At 46.4% G+C, this 25,361-nt stretch overlaps 4 protein-coding genes across 4 annotated transcripts; 3 read left to right on the top strand and 1 right to left on the bottom strand.

Moving 5' to 3' along the window:
* Nucleotides 1-3,347: 3,347 nt before the first annotated feature.
* Nucleotides 3,348-4,082, bottom strand: PFLUO_LOCUS1370 (uncharacterized protein; the record flags this gene model as incomplete). The annotated part of the gene is made up of 1 exon (XM_073778405.1): nucleotides 3,348-4,082. One exon carries the CDS (start codon nucleotides 4,080-4,082, stop codon nucleotides 3,348-3,350), a length of 735 nt encoding a protein of 244 aa, XP_073635463.1.
* Nucleotides 4,083-9,801: 5,719 nt separating this feature from the next.
* Nucleotides 9,802-11,544, top strand: PFLUO_LOCUS1371 (uncharacterized protein; the record flags this gene model as incomplete). The annotated part of the gene is made up of 3 exons (XM_073778406.1): nucleotides 9,802-10,428; nucleotides 10,481-11,041; nucleotides 11,092-11,544. 3 exons carry the CDS (start codon nucleotides 9,802-9,804, stop codon nucleotides 11,542-11,544), a joined length of 1,641 nt encoding a protein of 546 aa, XP_073635464.1.
* Nucleotides 11,545-12,291: 747 nt separating this feature from the next.
* PFLUO_LOCUS1372 (uncharacterized protein) lies at nucleotides 12,292-14,242 on the top strand (the record flags this gene model as incomplete). The annotated part of the gene is made up of 4 exons (XM_073778407.1): nucleotides 12,292-12,354; nucleotides 12,416-12,804; nucleotides 12,858-13,062; nucleotides 13,118-14,242. The coding sequence occupies 4 exons, from the start codon at nucleotides 12,292-12,294 to the stop codon at nucleotides 14,240-14,242; spliced, it is 1,782 nt and encodes a 593-aa protein (XP_073635465.1).
* An 8,027-nt stretch (nucleotides 14,243-22,269) lies between these two features.
* On the top strand, nucleotides 22,270-23,268 carry PFLUO_LOCUS1373 (uncharacterized protein; the record flags this gene model as incomplete). Its single annotated transcript, XM_073778408.1, has 1 exon — nucleotides 22,270-23,268. The coding sequence occupies one exon, from the start codon at nucleotides 22,270-22,272 to the stop codon at nucleotides 23,266-23,268; it is 999 nt and encodes a 332-aa protein (XP_073635466.1).
* Nucleotides 23,269-25,361: the final 2,093 nt, after the last annotated feature.

A 25,361-nucleotide genomic window follows, 5' to 3' on the forward strand; every position in this document is an offset into this window, starting at 1 on the left:
CACAGGCACACACAATAGCGAAGGTAAGTTCGATAGCATTGAGCAACTGGAACGGCGCAGAGCTCCATGTGGCATCCGTTGACACTTCGGTGACAGTTAATAGCACAACAATGCGGGCAATCGCGCACGCGAAGGAGCTGCGATGGTTCGTCAATTTGTGTGCGATTGTGGGTGGGGTGGGTCACTAGTCACTTACATAAATCCGACAGAGAAAACCGCCGCTAGCCCGATCTTGCGGGCGGACGCGATCTTCAGGTGAAGGACCGTCAGGGTGGGAGAAGCATGATAGCAAAATCCGAGACGGCGCTGAGGATCAAGGGAAGGCTAAGGAGTCCCAGATTCCCAGACACGCAGGTGCCATTTTTAATAGTCGTCTGAGGGTTGAAACGTTCCCAGTAGTAATTCGGGGGCGAGCATTGGAGGATATAAAACAGTGTGGTGAACAAAGCCCATATAATCACGAACACCATATTGATCCACCAGGCAATTTTAAGCCATGACTGGTTGAACAGAAATAGACGCTGATAGTAGAGCAGCAGAGAGACTTTGGTTGCGAATAGCGCAGGTCCGTTGAAGAGAGCTGTGATCCAAACACACTAAAAATGGACCAGACTTTTAGCACTTCTGTCTCCAATGACGGAGAATTCCCACTCACACAAAAAATCTTCACCATATGTTGAAAGCTCGGGTCCTGCGTCTCGACGCGCCAGATGTGGAGCCCTAACCCATAATTCGTTGCTAAAATCGTTGCAATCGTCACAACATTGGCGCATATCTTTATCTGTTAGCATTTCGATCAAACCGTCAGAAAACTATCGACTAACCAAAGCCACGATTAAAATATACCCGCCCCCTAGTAATTAGTCGGGCCCTCACCGCTCTCCGTTGGTGAGGGCCCTCCCCAGTCTAATGCACACCCAGTCTAATGCACATTTTTGTCCCCCCCGTAACTTCTACCTCCCATTGCCAACCACCAAAATGACCAAATTTAATCCTGAAGTCGAGAAGCGAATTGCAGACGCTTTAAGCGCGTACCATGATCGTGACAAGCCAAAAATCGCGGAGCTGGCCCGGGAATTTGACATTCCCTACAACCAGTTGAAGGGACGCGTTCACGGTCGCCAATCTCGTTCAGCTCGTACAGGACCAAATAGGGCACTTGATGAAAACCAAGAGCAGGCATTAATTGCCTGGATGCGTGTTATTGATCGTGCCAATCTCTCACCTCTTCCCTATGAGATTGAGGGCGCTGCAAATGACATTTTGTCACGAAGTGGTAGTGCCGACCTATCCCGACGCGTTAGCAAAAACTGGGTACATCGTTTTATGAAACGCCTCCCTAAAACCTTCAAATTTCAGACCCAAAAAACTATGGAAGCAAAGAGGCTAGACGCTGAAAGATTACCTACAATAATTGAGTGGTTTCATAAATTAGGTAGTGAGATACAGACTATCAAAGTCGGACCAAGGAATATCTACAACGTCGACGAAACAGGCTTCCAACTTGGCCAGGGAAAATCCCAGAAAGTTGCGACTGAGTTTCTAGATAGGACAAAGCATGTCCCAACTAGTGGTCAAGGGGAATTAGTGACAGGGATTGAATGTATCGCAGCAGACGGTTAGATAATGCCTCCGATGATATTATTTGCTGGCACAGTTCACCTTGAGAATTAGTATCGAGATCAGACAGATTTACCAGATGACTATGTCATTGCGACGTCGCCAACGGGCTGGAATAATGAGGTAAGTGCTTATCTATTTTATTCGTCAATTAATTAATTGATTATTTAGGTCCGCGCATATCAATGGTTGCAATATTTCGACGAGCAGACAAAACCGCGACTTCTACATCGTACAGACTATCGATTATTATTTATTGATGGCCATGAGTCTCATAAGAAGTACGATTTCATCAACTATTGTCAACAGAATCGGATTCTTCTTTACTATTTCCCGTCCAAACTTACCCACCGTCTTTAACCTCTTGATTCTAAGCCCTTCTTTACGTATAAGCACTACTATCGGAGGGAGAATAACCGGACTAAACGATGGGGTGGATCAGTCACAGACAAGAGGGATTTCCTTCGTCAAATCCATAGGGTTCGAATGCAGACTTTTACGCCCTCAACCGTCCGGCATTCATTCAAGCACTGTGGGCTTTGGCCCTTCGATCCAGAGGTTGTTTGCAAAGAACTTCAACCAGAAGACGGGCTAGATCTAGTCGTCTATGATAGAGGCAAGGAATACGAGCTTCCAGAGTGGAATTTTGAGCAGAGCCGCCTAAAAGAGGGTGTTGAAGGGGATCCAGAAACACCACCTCCCGCTTCAAGTTCTACAATCAACTCACTACCAACGACAGTCGCAAAATTACAAAAAAATATCGCGAAGGCAAGAGAGAGCTTCCTAGACAATAACAGCCCTGAAATAAATAAATTAAAGCGTCGGGTTGAGCGGATTTGGGAGGGAAGTCTTCTACAGGCCCAATTAGCGGCCCAGGTATCGGGGGACCTCATTCGCCTCCAAGAGAACCAGGAGCAGGCCAATGCTAAAAAGTCTAAGCGCCAGTCATCTAAAGGGGGTGCTCTACGAGTCAGGGACTCGAATACCCTCATCCGAAATAGGGATATCGTGGAGGCTGAGAAGCAAAGGCGGAAGTATGAACGTGAAGCTAAACAGATGCGGGATGAATGGGCTCGCCAAGACCAAATTAGGGAGCAGGAAAATCAGAGAAGAGAGGCAGAGCTTGAATGGGTCAATGGAGACGACGGCCAGCCACTTTATACTATCGACAGACGTGGGGGATATTTGTAAATAGCATCAATTCTTGAAGGGGGGGGTAAAAATGTGCATTAGACTGGGTGTGCATTAGACTAGGGAGGGCCCTCACCAACGGAGAGCGGTGAGGGCCCGACTAATTACTAGGGGGCGGGTATTGGTATATTCTCAGGAAGCATCATGGTGATGATACAAAATACTAATAGAGGTAACTAGGTAGGCGAAATATTCCAGCGTTGCCTTTCTCATACATCTCAGATGTTTTTGTGGTTGATTTTGGCGTCATAGTAGTAAAGATCTGGTTTTCGAGTAGTGCGAGTGGTACTGTAATCCGCCCTTCGAACGCGTGGTAAATCGTTTGGGAAAAGAGGTCTCGAATAAGAAATTAATCGATTATTGGTTTTATTGCCCTCAGATGACATTAAACATGTGGATTGGGAGTGACGGTGCTCAAATATCGAGGTACCTGGTGGGCGTTTCATCACACAGGGCATGTCATATCACCGGGATGGGAGTTAGACGTATATAATGTGCTTCGCTAGGAAATCCGGCATCACTCTTCAGCAGAAGTCTCAAGCACGATCGGTCTTATAATCAGGGTCTTCGGGCAAGTCCACACCCCAATATTTCTGCATGCGTTCGCGGAACAATTCGTAACAGGAACCCATTCGCAAAACCTTCATCTGACCGAAATCCATGATGAGAGAAGGCCGCCCATATACATGATAACGTTGTAAACCATAGTCAACAATCAAATCTGCTGCCTGTTTTACTTCATCCTCAATATCTTGGACACGGAACTTCTGTCCGCCGCCTGACACGTTTGCACTGGAACCTACCATAAGCTGACCTGTAGCAGCATTAAGTTTGCAAATCTCCCTCAGAAGTGAGCTGCCGCTAATAAACATAGCGATCGTGCCGTCTTTTGTGACCTTGGACAAAGTCTGTGGGGATAAGGCCTGAAGGAGACGATGACCGTTACGGCATGGCGCAACAGCCATGAGGCTCATGTCTAGGTCTTCAACTAGGACACGTGTCATTTCGAACCGCCGGTCATCCAGGACGTGAAGTTCCCGATGCAATGCGTGTGTCCCATATAGACCCTGAGCGTGACCTGGTCGACGTCGCTTCGCAGCAAAGGCCCGTTCGATGGCTTCCGCAGAAGTGGCCATCAATCCATAGCCCACTTCAGTTGGCAAGATAACCACTCCACCTGACTCCAAGACCTTGAAAACGCACAGGGCATCTGCTCGGACGTTGGGGAGATGTCCAGGGGCGGGGATAATTCTACCTTCAAAGGTCCCCATGGTGTCTGTCAAATTTTGCGCCTGAAAATTGCTTTTATTCAGGAGAAGGAAAGGAGGTATCGAGATTTTGAAGATCTAGCAGGATGTGAGCTTTGTTCCTTTATTTGAATTGGTGTCGCATATTTAAGCAGTATTCACCGAGACGGCTCAATAGCCCCCAACAAATTGTAAGATACTTGGCCCCAGTGGGTCGTGGGCCAATGCCCGTTGATTCGATTCTATCAGTTTATTGGTTTCAACTCATGATCCACAGTTATTGGGGGCCTAAAGATATTTGGGACCGCGTCCTGTTGCATATACATATATGATCTGCACAAGTTGTAGGGCTGACAATTGGCTAACTCGCTGGCATAGCCGATCTGTTTACTGCACAGACTGCTGTACTCGTAGTTGGTTTCCTGCCACTCACCTGGGTGACTCACTTAGTAGGGCCTTTTGATGGAGCCAGCATACTTAATTTGCGAGAACTTGCGCTGTGGGTTTAGGGACAAAAAGGCTGTGATATTAATTGCGCGGTCCACAATTTGCGCTCATTTTAGAGGCCGAAATCGTACAGCCAGCCCACCGGCTCGAGAATAGACCCACTCGCTATTGTGGTCGGACCTGATTCCTTGTCGTGGCTCCATCACCGCTTTGAACCTCAAGTAGTAACCTGAATGGTCATGTATTTATGCCTAGGTACTCAGGTTGACGTGGCTTTCCCTGCTTTGATCATACCTTTTCAATTAAATGCCTCAGTCGAAAAACTCTTCATCACTATCTTATCTATTTAGCTACTTCTGGTCAACACTCCAGCCTCAACGCTCTGCTTATCACCATGGCTGAAGTCTACGTGTCCTGCGACCCCGCCTTTCAATCCGTCCGTGACCCTCTGCAACAGAAGCTTGCGGGAGGAAGCGAAGAAGGCGTTTCAATCTGCGTCAATATTGACGGTCTGAATATCGTGGACATCTGGGGTGGCCATGCAGATGCAAACCAGACAAAACCATGGACAAAAGACACTATTACTGGGGTTCGGTCCTCTACGGAAATATTTACCTGTCTAGTGGCCCATATGCTCGTTGATCGGAGCCTATTGGACATGGGCAAGAAAGTGGCCAACTATTGGCCAGAATTCGGGGCCAATGGCAAAGAAAATGTGAAGGTCTCGTATTTCCTGAGTCACTCTTCTGGAGGGTCTGCTTGGGAGGGACCCATCACCGCCGTGGAAATGGCAGAAAACGTTGACCGGAAAACTCGCAGGGCAGCCTGCTTAGGAAACGGCCGGCTCGCAGAGCGCATATCAATTAAAAAACCACGGTCATTTGGTCGGCAAGGTTGTACGACGCACCTCGGGAATGCCTCTAACTCAATTCATCGCCGAAGAGATTGCGAAGCCCTGTTAGAGAGGAACAACAGGCGAGAAATGTTGAAATTCTGATTCCCCCTCGTCGTTAAACAGTGACCGTCCACGATTTTCTGTGTACCCTCACTTAACTTGTTATACTGGCGATTATTATTGCCGTACTGGTTGGCAGCACCCGAATGATCGGCTGGTGATGGAATTGCGGGTCGTTTCTTGTCTGCATTTGTGTCTTTAAAGCATCCACGAAGCTGTCCACAAACAGCCACAAATAGCATGCAAACGGGACAGAAAGAAGGTTTCCCAAACTCAATTATCGATTTAACGGGAGATGTCGAACAGCGCGGCCGCCGGCGTTGAAACGGGTAATTCTCCACGTTTCTTCTCGCAAGCTGATCCGCGGGAACCGAATGGGATGCGACTGGAACGGAGCTAGGACTGGCCTGGTCTCAACGTCCTCAATTCGCTATTCGAAATCTGTTGTATGTTATGCTTGCGACCATGGGCGAAGATTCACTTCTTGTGTGGCTTCTCAAATAGACGGTGATCTATACTATCACTGGGTCAAACAAATATCTAAGGGCAGAAGATTCCCTCCAAACTAACATCAACATTCATTAATAACACCGACTACTTGAACATCTCACGAATGGCATCTGTCTCTGACTATCACCGCCAACATGCATCTCCCTGCTATCATTTCCTCGACCGTCGTCCTCGCGGGCGTTGCTGCCGCCACCGGCAACCAAGAGGCCTCTTCGGCAGGTCAAAAGTGTAAGCGATCGTAAGAGTAAGGGCTTTAACTTCTTAGGATCAAGCGCAGGGTTGGGCACAACAAGTCGGAAGAGAAGCGGGAACACCACCAGGAAATTCAAACACACATAGTGGTACTGTAGCATAAGCGACAACATGAGTAGCCAATACTTGGCCCCACGAGTGTTGGGAAAGCTCTCTCAGGTCCAATGGGAACCTCGTCGCCTAGCCAGGCCCACCTCACCGCTACTTGCCATAGTCCGGTTAAAAAAAGTCTCTTCAGCAAAATAAGGTCTCTCTTCTCTTAATCCCATATCTCACCACAAGAACTCTTCACAAACCAACAGTATTATTATTGGAGTTAGCCCTTGAGCTGATATGTCTGGTCAGTTTATCGGCCCTTAACTGTTAAATCTGATGCTATGCCATATGCTAATGCAATTCAAGAAAATGACGACTCGTTTAGTGGTTACCGGTGGTCCTATTTCTCTTCACTTGGAGAAGGCCCACTATTCTTAAGAGCTCAAGAATTCCATCAGAGTGGTAAGCCTGGATGGTACTCAAAAGTGGTGGAAACATTTCTGGATGAGACCGAATACCAATGAAATTTAAATAGTGAAGCAGTGGGCTAAACAGACCTCAGATTCGAGAAACCAGCATTAAAAAGATTTCCCCCTCCCTACTACTGTATCTCGTCCTGCCGCTTTATTTCTGATCTGTATCAACCGTCATGTAGCTCCTTATATGTTCTGACAGTGCTGCAGGCAAAACCCAGAGATTCTATCCTGGCTCACCAAGAACAGTTTCTTCAGCTTTACGCCCCCATGGAGTCAATAAGATTAGTATTCCATGATATGTGTCTCACAAGTGGCTGACAAGAACCTCGTATCCTTGCGTATGTGTTAGCTACTAACAACGGGAACCAAGTCAGCTATAGGTATTTAGAGACAGCCGCCGAGCCAAGCGAGAGCTCTGGGGATTCGGTTAGCATATATACGTTTAGTGGATGGATATTTGACGTACTGGAAGGCTTTTCCGCATCAGGCGATCTATAAAATTCCACTCTTATTGCCGGTCTAGATGCCCACGTATTTTTGGGTTTTTAATGTGAGCCTCCAGTAGTTGAAGTGAAAGACTATACAATTACTCTTTTCTCCTCTTTAGCGATAGTTAGCATTTTACGCTCTTTATGAGTCCAAGTTTCTTGGGTTTATTCTATCCTTTATACACTCACTCGCATTGAGAGGCTCATGAAGCGAACTGTCAAACATGACCTTAAAAGATGCAGCAAAACCGAGGTTTGATTGCTCTAACATGGACAGGAACCGCGGGACTACGAATCCGAAAATCCAGATGAGAAGGCGAAGAGGACGGTGCAACTAGAGCAAGCAGAAATATCAATTCGAAAATACAAAGACATCGCCCATTGTCTTAACCGATTTGCGTTGGAAACAAGAAAACTAATAATACAACAGAACTCGCCGTAAGAATCCTCAGAGTGTGCAAAACTGCCCTTCCATGCTATGCGTAGGATCTTGCTCTTTTGTATCACATATTTTCTCTCCAGGTAGCCATAATCCACAAGTCAAAAGTAGAAACAAGAAGGCCGAGGTAAAGGTCTAATCCTTTAGACATCAGCTTTCCACAGCTATATTCCTAAAAAGCTTGGCTGAACCAGTGATGCTCAAGTGCCTGTCTCGCGGTGATTCTCTTAGTTGGGTCTAGGTTCATCATCTTGCCCACTAAATCCCTGAGATCTGGCTCCACATAATCCCAGGTCTTGAAAGGTTGCCTAAGATCTCCTGGGGTAAAACTGCTAGCGAGGGCAATCAGGCGTTCGTGAAAAGGGTTTTATCTCCCAATGTGCTCCAGAATTCCATTAAGGCCCTCTTCATCTGCAAAATAGGATACATGTCTTCGGGGGATATAGCGCTAAGAATCCGCTGCCTTGAGCTGGTCACCGCTGACGTGATAGACCATCTTATCGAGCATAGCGTAGATCATCTGAAGAGAATATTGGCAATCTGCTAGAATTATTGAATTGGTTAGACGGACAGACATACCACAATTTCAAAGGAGAACACGCCTGAAGCTTGGTTCTGGCGGGATCGGCACCAACTTTCAGGGCTCCTCTAGATCGGATTGCCACAGAGAGGACCTCTCAGCCACTTTCCATGTGGCATAATAACCGTATCCTCAAGGTCTGAGATCTGAACGTCTTTGATACTCACTCGACCGTCGGTATTCTCCTCATAGTCTATAAGGATATTGTTAGGCTTGATATCTATTAATAGTCAGTATGATGATGAGAAAAGTCTTCCTGGGGTACTAGAGCTTTCCATTGTGGAGGATTTCTCGATCATGTATATTAGCCAGTTCATGCAAAGCACTTCGGAGTACTTTGATCCTCGTCCCCTTAGTTAGAGGTTTCCGGCTCAAACGAAGCAAGTCTCCGGCTAAGAACGGGTGAATAAACAACTCGAGCTCTAGGACGGTATCGGCAACTGCCCGTACATTGGGACAAGATGACAGTTGTTTCTGCAAATTCAGTTGGTACTGAAACTCTCCTGGGATCATATTCTGTCAAAAATGGACAGCACGATTACCCTAAATGGAATTGCAATACACGAATAAATCAAATCTCTGATTAAAATCAATCTGGGAATGCCCAACAATTTAGGGAGCGCAATAACTAATAAAGACTAGTACGAAATGGGAAATCATGAGGGGTAACGTGATGCATCAAATTATTGAATGATACATCCAATTCTTGACATATTCTTCAAAATGTAATTTCTCCCATGAACGCTTCCCGCCATCCTAAGTAGTTAGCATTAAATCCCAAGCGTTGAACGCTAATCCAATAATTAGGCCGGTCAGGAAAAGCAGGCCGGGCCGGGTATATTCAATATTGACGTAGAGCTGAGTGATGGCACTTTTATGGGGTCGGAGACTTCAACTGAAGCGTGGAATATATGGCCATATCTTGGAGGATTTGATCCACTACCAAATCCACAGGAATTGTATGACTGGATCGAAAGTCTGAACACTAATGCCAGGAAAGATGCTGTCTGATCTTGCTTATGGGGATATATTTACAACTATATATCTCTTGCCTCATGTACTGCAGCGTAGAATTTTATTTGTAACCAATTTCCAGTCGTGAATAGTACGTACATGCACTCCAAACCCGAACATACACGGATATATATGAGGCATAAAACAAGTCTATCCCCACCGCGTGGCTGTTTGTGGGTCAATTTCGGACTATTCGGCGAAGGAGTGCGCAATGAGCGCGCAACTGACAAATTTCCGCGTGGGGGGCGTCGATCCCACGCAAAAGCAACGCGCAACGAGCGCGCAAATTGATAATACCACAACCCAGCTGTCTTAGAAAACACTCTCTCTTTTCTTTTCAGGCAATAAGGCTTGCAGATCAGCAGCAAAGTTTACTAGTAAGTAGCTTCACCTTTTTTTCTGCCGATCTTATTTCGAATGAGGTGAATTTGGGCGAGCTCTCGTAAGCAACATGTCAAAACAAGAGAGGTGGACTTCTGACAAGAGAATAATGTTGGCCTCCTCTTCTTCTTCGGTTCTCCTTCCTTCACCAGACAAGCAGTCAATATGGTTTTCCTTGTCAAAATCCTCCGAACAGGTCTCGGCTTGGCATCAGAAGCCATCCATGCTGCTCGGGATCAACCCTCACCAAAAGTTCAACCCCATGTCATGGAATCCTTGCGAGAGAACCTCGAGCACCCCGTCTCTCCAGTGCAGGCTTTGACCAACAGCTCCTGGGCGTCTGAAGAGTCAAAGCATGATGTTGGTCGGCGCCAGGAAAACGAGCCTGACGTCGGATTGGACCCGCCGTCACATAATGTAGCTGATGTTGACCAGGATGAGGTCGCATGGCAGCTTGATGAAATGATCGAGCGGTTGAAACAGCCAAGTTCGAATGACGACTTGTATTCGCTGCCACACGACAACGCTTCAACCTACTTATGTGACGAGAGGGCGGGTGAGGAGGAAAAAAAGCTCAAACAGAGGGAAGCATTAGCCCGTGAGCTCGTTTTCATGGCCGGTCCCCTTTCTAAAAAGTCACAACGACTTCCTTGTCCTGTCATCATTCCTCAACGCCGGCCTAGAGACAAGGGCCGTGGGTTTGTACGCGCATATGCACCCGTCCTCGAGGACAGCGGTATCAGCCAAGAGGTCTTCTTGCAATTTTTGGAATATCTGGATATCGTCAACCATGTAGGTGCAAATGGCCCCGCCTTGCATCTACAATACACTGACTCGTATATAGGCCTCTGCTTGGATCGAAGTAGTTTTCATCGCGGCTCAGATCACATCATCTATCCCATTCCCAGCAGCCATGGGTGTAGGAATGGTTCTCTCAGTTATCGCCGGCACGGCTCGTGAACTACAAAAGCGAGCTCGATCAAATTCCTTCCTTGAATTGGTGAATCATGATGTATTTATGCCCCGCGGGCTGTTTGTCATGGTGATGGCGTTCAAATCAGATGATAGTGCAACACAAGGACCTCTAGACAAGGCTACCAACTCACTTAAAAAGACTATCTTTAAAAAGGAAAAGGTCAACATGGGTCAGGCAGCTGTGATGTGGAGCAATCCAGATGTGAATAGGTCAAATTTTGGAAAGAAACTTGACGACATTCGCCTGCAGAGCGGCGAGACAACTTCTCAGTTGGAATTACCCGAGACTGCGAACTTAATATATCCTCAATTGGATAAGATTGCCGCAGGTGAATACACAGAACAGCAATCACAAGGGATTCTTGAGAAGTTAAAAGGCGCTGGAGCGTGGGTCACCGACTACATGGACAGAAGGGCAATGTTATTCTATGTGTGTTGTTTTTTCCAACCTTGGTACAGCATGGCTCACAAGAAAAATAGGAAGCAAAACATCCTGGAAGCCCGATGGTCATACCTTCCGAACAACGAAAACCAATGAAGTCACGTTTCAATAACCCAGATCATCCTGCGAACAGTGGATCGATGCTTGCTCTCGTTAGTGGTGGTCTTGTTCCCCTGCCAGGGCCTGGCAAGCTACTCGCTAAGAGAAATGAGGCGTTGGGGGTCAACCGTATTTTTGGTCAGCCGAAAGATTCCCAAGACGGCCGACTGATCCCCAGCACAGGAAAACACTATGTCAAGAAAGTATTTTTGAAAAATGTGCTATATCTTGCAGTCATCAATCTTCCCACCGAGCAAGAGGCCGAGGAGTCCAAGTCTCAGTTTGAAAGTATGATGGAAGAGAATGAGGCCACCGCTTCCATTGAGGAATGTCCAGATATTCCTTATCCGAATATCGTGCCAGAAGTCGAATTTGACATAGTCTCGGGCTAGCTGTACTGATGTTTGGGTATTGTTGAATAGATAATTATAGACAGCCTGCTTGTCATAACAAAGCCAGTTATGCAACAATGCGTTTCTTATAAATTCTATCGTAGCTGCGGCGTTTCCATCCAGACAAACCTTCATTTCGCAAAAAGAGCTGATTTGGTCAATGAAAGGAACAGCCAAATCAGTAAAAAATTCTAAACAATAAATCAGCCACAGCAGAGCGGGAGATTCCAGTCGACTGTAGATCCTTGTTTTCACGTTCGGAATTTCAAAATACTCTCAACACAACATACAGGCGACCCAGCAACATGGGTAGGAAAGGCTGAGCTAAGCCGATCTGGGCAAGCATGAAAGCCAAGCAATCGATTATTCGAATAGTTTTGGCCCCTATAAGGTAGCCATCACAATGCGGGTTAGTTTAATTGCGCGCTCGTTGCGCCCTTCTACAGCCCCTGGCATTAATTTGTCATTAAACCTCATGCACCTAGTGATCAACATTCAGACCAAAATTCAGCCCCAAAGATGCAGCGAAACTGTATATTGCACTGCCTGCTCCACTAAATCAAATGAGGTTCCTCGCTATATCGTCAGCTGGATGAAGGAAATAAATTGCGCATTTCATCGAGACTGTAATGCATGGAGTGAGCCTGGTGAGGCTTGGTAGTACCCGAGTCATGGGGGGCGGAAAATGAATGCTATATAACTCAATTATTCCACTCAGTAGTTGTTGGTTCAACGAGCCCTTTAATCATGTTTTTCAGAAGTCTCCTTCTTCTTGCTGTCGCACAGTGCGCTTTTGCTGCTTGTAAATGTGTATGTCAACTCACAGTTTGAGTTATCACATTTTGAAAACTAACTAATGTGATTGGAATAGACTCCAACTGATGACTGTTGGCCTCCACTTTCCAAATGGAACTCTCTCAACTCATCTGTTGACGGGCAACTTATCGCCAATCAACCCATTGCCCAGCCGTGCTATCCTGGTCCAGGCCAAGACGCACAGCTATGTCAAGATATTGGCCAAGAATGGACGAATTCGAAATTTCAAGAGGCTTCACCGGTCGGATTCACTTATCCGGTCGCTGTGACTTGTCCTCCCATCAATGCCTCTATTGCGGCTTACCCTCTATGCCAACTCGGTGCCGTCCCAGTATACACCATCAATGCGACCAAGGCAAACGACGTGTCAGAGGGCATCAAGTTTGCGAATGAGAACAACTTGCGGCTCGTGATTAAAAACACTGGTCACGACATTGTGCAAAGGTACGAGAATTGGAATTTGCAAGGCACATGATGTGTTAACATGATGTGGGTAGATCTCAAGGATATGGCAGTTTGATGATTTGGATCAAGTATATTCATGATGGAATCTCGTTTCAACAGAGTTACATTCCATCCAATCACTCCTGCCACTCAAACTGGACCGGAAGTGCCATCATTGTCGGTGGTGGATACATTTGGGAGGATGTATATGCCGTTGCAGCCAAGCACAACACCATCGCTGTTGGCGGCGATGATAGCGTATGATATCAGGTAGTTTCAGTCATTGAAAACAAGAAGACTAACAGCACTTTAGACTGTTGGGGTTATTGGAGGCTACATCCAGGGCGCCGGTCACGGCCCTACAAGCCATGCCTTTGGGCTAGCAACCGATCAAGTCCTCGAATATACAGTCGTCCTAGCATCAGGAAAAACTATAAAGGCAAATTCCTGCCAGTACTCAGATCTATTTACCGCCCTGCGTGGTGGAGGAGGTGGCACTTACGGTGTTGTCGTATCTGCTACGATCAAAGTACACCCCACGCGCCCGGTTCTCGCGCACACCCTATTCATGACACCAACGAAGGGGAACTTGACCGACCTCGTGGATGCTAGCGGGAGCGCCTTGTCTAAATATTCCATCCTTTCGGATCGAGGATTCGGAGGTATCGGGGAGTTGCTTAATATGAAAGGACAGACTCTCTACGTGCATAATTTTATCATGTTCCTTGAGGACAACTCATCCAGCACCATTGAAAGCACTAAACAGTTTGTGAACCAGAACCTTGTGCGTGATTTACTTCCGTACAACGGAACGTCCCTCGATGTTTCTTCTATCTTCCAGCAATACCCAACATTCCAATCATACTTCACCTCCAGTACTCACCAAGCTCAGGCCGGTGATAGCCTCATCATGATCTCTCGGTTCTTTGACAAGAAGTCGCTAGTTGGCCAGAAGGAGAATCTTTCCAGCATGCTTCGGACTTTGTTTATCGAGACAGGTCCAGGGGCCCATCCCTCTGGATCTGGACTTTCCCTGTCTCTTGATGCGGGTGGAAAGGTCCTACAGCAGCAACCGTATACCTCTGTCAACCCAGCTTGGCGGAAGACTTACGCTCTATTGACACATGTTGATCTGTATCCTCTCAATGCTGGATCGCAAGGAGTCCAGGAAGTCAAAGATAAGGCTACCTTCAAGAAGCTGAAGGCGATGGAGGCGCTGACGCCCGGCACGGGAACTTACTTAAACGAGGCCGATGGATTTGATCCCCGGTGGAAGGAGAATTGGTTCGGAGAGAACTATGATTGGCTTAAGTCTGTAAAGCAGAAGTATGACCCGGAAGATGTATTTTGGTGCTGGCGATGTGTCGGAAATGAGGGCTGGGAAGAGATGAAGGGGGGTACTACCTACGGACCCTTGTGTGAAATTGACCAGTTCTGATGAATTTCATGAGGATTCTCACAATATATTGTGCATCTATCATCCAAACTTCTGAAGGATTGGGATTTCTTCCAAGACTTGGTCTATTTGTCTCCAGAATCGTTTCTATTTCTTTTACATTTTACATTTCTCTCGCGTTTTTCTTTTCTCGTGAATATTAGATAACGTAATTACTAATCGGTAAGCGAGTCGCCCATGCAAGCGAGCCGTCCACCCTAAATGTATCATTTTAATAACTCGATATTTCAACAATCACAGCTTAATGTTATTTGATTATTGGCATGATACAGTCAATAGGTATGATAAACTGTATTAGTTGACCTAAATCTAAAATACAAAATTATTTAAGTGTATTACCAGAAAATACAACTCTATGGGCGACGACGGCGAATATATATATCTGAGTTGCAAAACATATCAAATTATTTAAACTTCATAAATAGTCTCGGTATGATCCAAACATTATTAGGATATCATAGAATCTCATATTAAGCTGCGTTTGTTGAGATATTGAGCTGTAATTTATCGCATTTACTATAGTGTTTTGGGGTGGGCGACTCGCTTGCATGGGCGACTTGGCGACTTGGCCTCGACCGCGCGATCATTCGCTTTTGCGCGCTTTTCTCCACCAAAAATAATGGATTCGACAAGTGAAGAGAGTCAATTAATTCTGGCCATTCAAGCTATGACGGGTGACCCTAATCTCGACCGCGCCACACTCGCCAACCGAATGAAGGAAATGATATCGCGACGCGACAGCACGCCCCGTTCGCGGAATCTAAACGAGCTAGAGGAAAAGACAATTCTTCAATACATCCTCAACCTAGATTCGCGAGCATTTCCTCTTCGACTTCGTGAGGTGGAAGATATGGCACACTGACTACTCGCGGAGCGTGACCCGCCCCAGGTCGGGAAGCGCGGGGCTTCCAACTTTGCTAAGCTGTTAAGCGATAACCTGAGCTCAAGACACGTTTCCTTCGCAAGTACGGCTATAAGGGATCCCAATACGAAGACTCGGACACCATTAATAGCTGTTTCGCCCTCTTACGGAGCACAATCGCTAATCACGGCATCCAGGAGTCCGATATCTACAACTTCGACAAGACTGGCTTTATGATGGGCGTTATCTCAACAAGCATGGTCATCGCGAGCTCAGGAAGGCGCCTTAGTACAAAACTAGACCAGTGCGCTGATCGAGAATGGATACAGTCATCCAGGGAGTCAGCTCTGAAGGCTGGAAGGTCTCTCCGTTTATCATTGTTTGGAGCAAATATCACCTTTCGACCTGGTACAAAGATAGCCCTCTACCTCGAGACTGGGTGATCGCTTGTTCCGACCGCGGCTGGACCACGAACGAGAGAGGCCTAGAAAGGATTCAGCATTTCGATAGGTACATCACAACCCGTACAGTGGGCGGATATCGCCTCCTTATCCTAGACGGCCATGAAAGTCACCACTCGACAGGTATATATGCCAGTAAAGTAACTGGACTTTAATAACTCATCTCTGACAAACGCACGCATGACCTCGCTAACTTTCACAGCTTGCATTCCAAGTACAACTAGTGACTAAAGCAACAGTTTTTGAAACTTCTGCCAGGATAATGCTTCGTGAATCAGCTCCTTCAGACGGTGACTGAGCGTTATGCTAATGTCGGTTAATAAAGAGACTGATACACTTTGGAGCGAGGAGATACAGTACAAAGTCAAAGCAGCCTTGTACACTCCTCCGATTATGACAAAATCATTCATCCGATATTGGGCCTTGGTGGTCGCCCAATCTTCGGAGGAAAAGCCAGTATAGAGTGAAGTATCTCATATTCTTGGGTGGCGAGCTCATGTATCCTGGATGGGTTGGTGAATCCAGCGGCTCTCAACCGAAGAGAATTGATTTTAATTGTCTCGGCAAAGAGAGAAGCAGGAAACATTCGAAACAAATCCATATTTCCAGCATAGCGATCGGAAGCTACAGGGATATAACAAAAGTTTGAAATCCAGTCTAGACCGCCTTTCTCCACCGCCTACTATATCGAAGTGACCGCCTTAATACGCGTGCTGTATAGTGTGAGATCGAGGACCTCCTTACAGAGCTCTTACAGCTCACGTGCGATCACATGCCCGTCTGTATCTACTGGTTGCCCTACTAGTCTTTTTACAATACAACACTCATTCGATCTTACAATAGTCATCAATATTTAACATAAGTTGTGCTATCCCTAACAAAAGGTGTGCTGTCGCTATCAATTCCCCTCAATCTCACCTGAAACGCCCAATATTATCACGTGATTTCTTCAGAACTGACCCCTATACCTTCAGGTCTTCACACGTCTTCATACCCGCACCCAAGAAGACTCTACTAACTTCCGATCTCCAGAGCGGTAACTGGAAAAAGCTAGTTGTAGGTTTTCAATATGCCCAGGCAGACATGTATACATCACTAGATGGAACTGCGTCAAGTCCAATAATCGAACCTGCCGAATCCTCATCAAGCTGGGTGATATAAACGACTCCAGGAGTCGATTTTCCGTCCGGTACATAAGTAACCGGTATGTCCGGCCAGTCTTTCTTGAAAAAACTGGAGCGCGTCGGAAAGGTGGAAACCGGGGACGCTTGAAATTCAATAATCGAACCGGCCGGATCCTCATCAAGCCGAGTGATATAAACGACTCCAGGAGTCGATGTTCCGTCCGGTACATAATTAACTGAGTAGTCTGTAACGATCGGCTCTGAGATCTGTTGATCGTTGATCTTCGCTCGCTTTCATTTGCCACTTATTTTCACTGCTATCGACCATCTATTTACGCCTCTACACTAACACCTTCTGTGTAAAGGACCCTGTTTAACCCGAAGACTACTAGTTCTGTTATTTTGGTCCTCGGGCTTGTCAGAAATTAGTTGTTTTTATAGGAAATACATAGAGACGAAAATATTACGATGATGTAAGAAGACGCTTCCATTGAATATAGCTTCATAGATCGTGGTGAGATAAGCAGTACCGGCGAACCCTTTATCAACAATTGCAGGATATTTTGAGGCCATTCGAACTGTGGCTTTCAAGATTTCAGTGTTATTATTGTCCAAATCCGCAACAGTTAGGTCATGGTAAAGTGCTGGACGAGTAGGGTAGATCTTAACGGTAGCTGATAAGACGACGCCATTTGTACCTCCCCCTCCTCCTCTGAGGGCCGTAAAAAGATCGGAATTCTGGCATGCGGTCACCGTTACTGCCTTTCCTGATGCAAGGACAACTTTGTACTCAAGGACTTGGTCTGTTGCTTGTCCGAATTCGTGGCTGAGGGAACCATGACCTGCGCCCTGAAGATACCCGCCAATACATCCGACGGTCTAGCGGTGTGTTAGTGAGATTGCATTGCTTGAATTTTTAATGCGAACTGATGTGGACTTACGGGGTCGCCTCCTCCAACAACAACATGGCGGTGTTTAGAGGCGAAATCGTAAGCATCCTTCCACATATATCCACCCCCGATAGTGATCGCGCTTCCAGTCCAATTAGATTGGCAAGGTACTTCGGAATACTGAAGCTTCTTATGAAAATGAAGCCCATCTTTAATATGCTTTATCCAGATCGATAAACTGCCGTATCCTTGCGACCTGTTATGATTTCCGTCGTCAGTCATACGGTACTTATATAAAGATGAACAATCCATTGTGATATGTCATGTCCAGTATTTTTGATGATAAGTCGCACATTTTTCTCTTTCGCAAACTTTATTCCAGAAGCGACGCCATCCGCATTAGTGGCCTTAATGGTGTAGGTGGAAAAAGTTCCTAGCTCGCACGATGGGTACGCGGCTATCGAAGCATTGGTTGGAGGACACATATCAACGATTGGATAGCTATATCCGATTGGAGATTCTGGGATCCAGAATTAATTTGTCCAATTTAAAGCAATGCGTTGACATTTGAGCGCTTTGCCTGTTAATCGAGCAGACCTTGGTCTGCTTGGCACTTCCACTCATACACTGTTCTCGATGAACGACGAAGACAGCTCGTATCGATTTGTAATCATACCCGAGCTAACGTAAACCGTAAGCGAGCCGCGCATGTAAGCGACCCGCTCACCCAACCAGCTACAACTATTTTAAATCGATTTATTAGACCACCAACGCCATTAATTTCAAATTTCTACCTATCAGACCTATTAGAGCATCTCGTTCTTCTATGACCTAATTGATTGCAGTCGCTGCATCGTGGGGGGGGGGGCGTCTGATTGGTTGGGAAGCTAATGCGTCTGCTTCCCCGGGGGGGGGGGGGGGGGGGATTTTGGGCTTCATCAGCCTGATTCCTTGACTCTATCGCCTCCTGCGTACCAAAGCCCTCTGTATGAGCTACGCGCTTAGTCGATTTCTTGCGCTTTTGCTTTTGTACAGCATTTTCTGCGCGCAAAGTGCGATTTTCCTCCGTCAGAATTGCTGCATGATTCATCGCAAGATGGCATGCTTTAACTAGCTGATCAAACGCCCTATCAGTAGCGTAGGGGGCCTTCGTAATCGACGATTAATGCTAGTTTTGATTGATGAAGCTTGTCGTTTCAATTGTTTAGAATTTGCTGGCGTTTTTGGGCTCCATGCGCTCGATCTGCTGCTTGGTCGACTACCTGGTAGGGGGGGCGTCTGAAGTCGAATATTTAGCTTTGAAATGACCCTCTCTGGATCATATGGCACTAAACCAGCTGCTTCGAAAGCAGTTTGATTAGTTAATAGTTTGAATGCTTGTATACGTGCATTTGGGAATGCCATGATGAAATCAAGCTTGTCGATATGGTTGACTCCTGCCCGCGCTTTAGCCTCAATTACCCCCCCATATGCGCGCTTTAGGGGGGCAAAACAGCCTACATCTAAGGGCTGTAATAGATGCGACGAATGCGCAGGCATGCAAATTGGAATAATATCGTTTTGAGCGCATTCTCGGTCGAAGTCAGCTGCTAAATGACTACCATGGCCATCCATAATAAGTAGTCGAAATTTGCCCCTAGTACGACTAGTCGTACTAGGGATAAATTGCTTTCTTAGCCATCGTAGCCCAATTTCGTCTGTAGTCCATCCATTGGGGCTGATTTCAATTCGCCAATCGTTGGGTAAATCATCAAACCATGCATATTGTTGGTATAATGATGATTTGAAGATAATAGTTGGTGGGAGCGCAAATCCCGTTGCACCTATACATTCAATCGATGTGACCCATTCGCGGTTCCCTGGTTGTAAAACCGACCTCCGACCGTAGTATTCAGATCTTGTAATAACTTTTGCGGTCGCAATTAGGCCCATTGCAAAGCCTGTTTCGTCAAAATTATAGATATCCTCCGTTTGGATGCCGTTTTCGTCGATTGTACGTCGTAAAAAGTCAAACCATGGCTGAATAATGCTTGGATCTTCGCATAAAGCCCTTTGGTAGTTATATCTTCGAGAATAGCGCGTTTTGAGCTCTGGATGGCGTTTGGTATAGTTATAGACCCATTTAGTCCCAACAGGCTGACCATCACGCTCCCGTAATAGAATGTTGGCCATATCCGCTACCATTGATGGTCTAGGGGCAGATCCGCGCGAATCCATAGATAGAATCCATTGTAGGAGCGATTGCTCTTCTTCGGGAGTCAATTTATGACTATTTGCGCGCGTATTCTTGCGAAATTGGTGGCCATTGATGCGATCGCGGAGCGTTGTGCATGGCACGTCAAAAATGCCTGCAGCTTTGCGAATAGAGGGAATTTCGCCATTTTGGAAAGCTCTGATTGCAAGCTGGATTCTACCCTCTTGATTGACAGAATTTTGGGAATTTTGGCTGCGAATAGGGGGCATGGTGGGTAGTTGAAATGAGGAAGTCGACGCGTTGGGTGAGCGGGTCGCTTACGGGTTACGTTAACTAAATAAACTTTAACTAGTTAAGTTCGCTAAACTATTGCCGCTGGTTTATAATCATTTTCCTTAATGTTTAAGTTAACTAGTTATAAGCAACCCAATTTTCATGACGTAAACACATCTCTCTCACTCAATTGAAGGATCTGCTTGGCGTGCAGCCCAACGTACAATCCACAATATTCGGAGCCGCCATCCAAGATGGTGTCCACCACTTCTATCCTAGCAAGTATGGCGTAGACCTGCTTGTTGGTGATAATTGGACGAAACGCTATTAGCGGTATGAAGTGCTGACACGACAATTTCTCGAAGAACACACTGAGACTTTGCCCGATCTTGGAAGGACCTATTTTACTGTGGGTCGCCTGACCGAGTGGTCTGTTTTAGGCCACTTTCGTGTCAACAACAAAGTGGCGACCGCTTTGATTTACGGAAACGAGGCGGGCCCTCAGAGTCTACTTTCTGAAAGAGACTGCGCCAGGTACTCAGTCGAAAGCTTGTTTGACCCCATTCCGAACATAGAAGAGCCAGAAGGAGACACAAAAGCTGACAGCTAGTCACAAACGAGGAAACTGTGCAGGAATGTATGGAGAGTGGGGTAGTGGAAAGAGGCGGGAAAATTTCAGGACGTGTGGGCGGCGCGTCTTGGCAAAAATAACTGCCGAATATGGTAAGGCGTAAAATGGTTATCCTATAGTGGTATAGCGCGTAGAAGTGGCTGTGTGGGTGCGCATCAAGTGGGGGCCAGGCCTGAGCCGAGATGAGGCAATACCCCTCCAACCCCTCCGAGTATCTCTAACAAACTGCAAATTGTACTGCTTGAGACGTTTTGCACAACTAATTACTCCTGCCGCCTTATTGCCCATTACTCAGCCACATCTCTTGTGCTCCTTGGTTGTCCCTACTGAGTGTACGGGTATGCAAGAACAAAAGACCGAACGAGGCCCGAGAGGAAGATATGCTCGCATTATTTGCCGCGGGTGTAGATCAAGGAAGATTAAATGCGTTATGCAGAACCCTCATGACCTTAGCCCTCTGGGTATTCCGCAGCCCAAAGAAAAGTCCTGTGAACGATGCAGCCATCTGGGCCTGGAATGCGTTGTTGAACGTACCTGTTTAGGACGTCCCGCATTGAAACGCCTTCATCGCACGACCGTTCAAGAAAATAGCCCCGAGTGCTCGGCAGGATCAAAAGCTCACGATGGAAGCATTTCTTCTACTCTTTCCAACATGGATATCAAAGAGCATCTATTTGCCGATTTATCAGACCTAGAGACACCAATGATCCAGAGACCGGCTAAACAAGAGCTTTTTCAATCTATGATAGAGCCCCACTATTTTCTTTCCTCAATTTTGGCCAAAGATCAAGCATTTGGAGCAGATATGGCTCAAGTACCTTCGCGCTGGAGTATATTTCTGCCAGACCTTGTTGACAATGACATGGCTAATTCGCTTGAAAAAAGGTGAGCTCCATCGACCTGATACACTCTTAGTCTGCCTAATTTACTCCAACAGTTTGACTTGGCATCGCTTTTTCCTCCCATCAACGTCAATCTTGGTCGACCTAAGAAACCGTTTAACATCAACTGAGTTCATGTCGACCAACTCTGCCACCAACTTACTCTTTGCACTATTGTGCTTGAGCGCTTTGGAAATCAACGAGGTCGTTGACAAGAAACAACCCGAGTTAAAGCAGACTATACGGCTTGCCGTGACTTTCCTCGGCCAAGAATTCATCCTCTCACCACCTACGCATCATGACTCGGTCGCGGTTTGCTTTTTATTGGCCGACTACAAACCAACAGCCCTGGCTACGACCCAAACAGTCTTGCATCGAACAGTCAAATCCGAGATATTTATCAATTTAGCATACAGAATAGCCGAACGACTAGGAGAAATGCCCGAAAAAGGTGGCACATCGGTCAGGGAGCTATACATCGCGGATGGCTTCCAATTCGATCGCAGCTTTTGCCGAACGTCACAATATTTACAGATCCTGTATTATGATGCCTTCCTAGATGGCTACCTTGCAAAACCACACCAGGCTCTACGACAAGTTCTTGAGAAGATGATGCCTCTTGTTGAGGCCTACCAGAGTGTTTTGAATATTCGTCGGTGCTCCCCAAGAACGATTTTCCATATATATTGGGCCATGTCGGTCTGTATCCTTTTGAGAGCCTTGGCAGATATCAAGGAAAGCTGGAACAACCCCGGGACTCTGTTCGGAGTTATTGAGGAGACTGAGAGGAGATGTTTTGAAGAAATCAAAGCCTGCAAGATCTTTTTAGAGACACTATCGGGCCTTTTCGAGGCGGAAGAGATAGTCGCAGCTCAATCCCTACTAGAGTTCAGGTTCAATTCTGTCATAGCTAGGATATGGGGACTTGGGCTGCTACACGCCGCTGTGCTGAGAGCAAGGTCACGAGAAGGCAGAGTAACATGGGAACGCAAGATTGAGAGTCATGAAGCAGTTCAAATCAGCGAACAAGTCATGAACAGCAGAGCGGATGTGTTGACAGGTGCAGCTGAACCCTTTGCAATGGTTTTGGCTCGGCTAGGAGCAAGGTATCCTGAAATGTTAGGAAGTCTTCTGGAACTGTTCATCGAGTGCACAAATTTGAAGCTTGGTGGAATCACCTTTCGCCCGCCATTTCAGCATCTCGCTCTCGAGATTCTCACGCATTGCAAAAATCTTCTCGAGAACAATATTGTTCATGTGAAATGTTTTGGGCAATTGAACCCCAAATTTGAGAAACAGCTCGAGCTTTTTACCATCTGTGCACGGCGATTTGACTCTATGGTTGCCGCACCTTGCAGCACAACAGATACAGCCTTTGCTCACGGGTGTATCTATGCCGCGGTTAGCAAAGTGATTACCGGGTTTTGTGGACTGATGAGAGGCCTCAAGGAACAGGTTTTGGCGAAAAAGTGGAAACAAGAAGGTCAGGATACATATGAAGAACCGATGGGCCTGGAGTTTTTCAATTTGTACACGGATCTGAATGACCCTTTTATCATTGGATCCAATACTTCCACAGAGGCATGGGATATGTGGCCGTATGTTAGAGGATTTGACACGCTTGCCACCCCACAAGAACTTTTTGACTACATCGAAGCTCTGAACACCGGTGTTGAGCTTGGGAGAGTCTAGTTTTTCGCAGGAGCAGATAGACATACCTTCTTACCTCTAACTTTGGAATGTTACCGAACAAATTCATTGCATATGTACTTCGCAGTGCCCTGTTTCAATTAATCGAATAAACATACCAACCATTCCTCACCATCGGATTCCGAGTGGGTCTAGCCCACCGAGCAGGTTGACACAAGAGCCTTTTTTGGTGCCAGTCATCTGAACACATTGCCAATGAGAATGTCAGGCAGCGGCAGACAAGAACTCCCGATGTCAGGTTGCACTCTTCCTCGGACCATGTGGTGTGTGCCGACCAGAACGAGGTGGCATGGCAGCTTGAGGATATGGCCGAACGGTTGAGACGGCTAAGTTAAAATGATCAGTTACATCTACCTCCCTACGAAGATAATTCGACTGAACCAACCACTGAGGTGGAAGATGATACGGAAGAGAAAATCAAACAGAGGGAGGCGTTGACCCGTGAGCTCGTTGCTATAGCGGGGGCCCCTCCCGAAAAGCTAGAACGACTTCCTTGCCCCGTCATAATTTCTCAACGCCGCCCTAGAAACAGGGTTCGCTGTTTTGTCCGTGCATATGCACCCATCCTCGACGACTACGGGATCAATTAAGAACCCTTTTCGAAATTCTTGGTATATCTGGATATAGTCAATTATGTTCGCGCAAATTACCTATTCCTTGATTTCTATTTCTATTGACGCCTTATGTAGGGCTCCATCTAGATTGAAGTGGTCTTCATCGCCGCTTAGATCACATCCTCTATCCCTTTCCTAGCAGCCATCGCTGTTGGAATGGTTGTCTCGGTAATTGCTAGGACAGCTCGCGAATTACAAAAGCGTACCCGCGCGAATACCTTTCTTGAGATGGTGAGCCGCGATGTCTTTATGCCCCACGGGTTGTTTGCCGTAGTGATCGAATTCAGATCAGATAATAGTCTACGATAGGGACCAACGGGTAATGTGACTAGCTCAATTAAGAAAACCATCTTTAGAAAGGAGAAAGTTAATATGAATCAAGCGGTTAGGAAGTGGAGTAGTCCAGATTCAAACAAGTCAAGTTTTGCAAAGAAAGTTGACATCATCCGAGTGGAGAGTGGGAAGACAAATTCTGAGCACGAAACTTCCTGAAGTTGCAAGCATAATCTACCCCGATTTGGATCGGATCGCAGCAGATGACTGCCAACACGAGCAACCGCAAGGAATACTAGACAAATCCAAAAGCGCTGGGGAGTCGGTCAACGACTATATGGATAGGAGGGTGATAGTCTTCAATGTAGGTTACGCTCCCTAGCCTTTTCCTAACAGGACCAACGATGGGAAAGGCGGCGAAACACCCAGAGACTTCACTAGTAGTTCCTGTCAAAAATCGACAGCACGATTACCCTAAATGGAATCGCAATACACGAATAAAACAAATCTCTGATTAGAATCAATCTGGGAATGCCCAACAATTTAGGGAGCGCAATAACTAACAAGGACTAGTACGAAAGGGGAAATCATGAGGGGTAACGTGATGCATCCAATTCTTGACAGTTCCTACTGAACAAAGAAAACCCATGAAGTCTAGGTTCAATGATCGATATTATCCAGTGAACAGCGGATCGATTATTTCTCTGGTAACCGGTGGTCTTGTCCCGGTGCCCGGGCGAGGCAAATTACTCGCTAAAAGGAATGAAGTACTAGGGATGAATCGTCTTCTCGGTCAGCGTGCAGATTCTCAAGACGGTCGACTGGTCCCCAGCACAGGAAAACATCACGTCAAGAGGGGTTTCCAGAAAGATGTGCTATATCTTGCAATTGTCAATCTGCCCACTGAAGCAGAGGTCAAGGAGTCGGAAGCTCAGCTTGAAAACAAAATTTCAGTAGGGCGAGGACATTACTCTTGATGAAGAAGTCACCGATGGTCCCAACTGGAAAGTCACTCCAGAAGTCAAACTTGCTGAGGTCCAGGTCTAGCTGCGCTGCAGGTGCTTTGTTGATAGACAGCTTGCGCCACTTAGTATTATTATTTTCGTCGGCGAAGACCTTCTTCTCTGATATTTGTGTCGTAGCTATGGAGAGTATGGCGAAGATAACAAGAGAAAGATAGAGGACTTT

The sequence above is a fragment of the Penicillium psychrofluorescens genome, assembly GCF_964197705.1.
Source record: "Penicillium psychrofluorescens genome assembly, chromosome: 1".
Classification (NCBI taxonomy): domain Eukaryota; kingdom Fungi; phylum Ascomycota; class Eurotiomycetes; order Eurotiales; family Aspergillaceae; genus Penicillium; species Penicillium psychrofluorescens.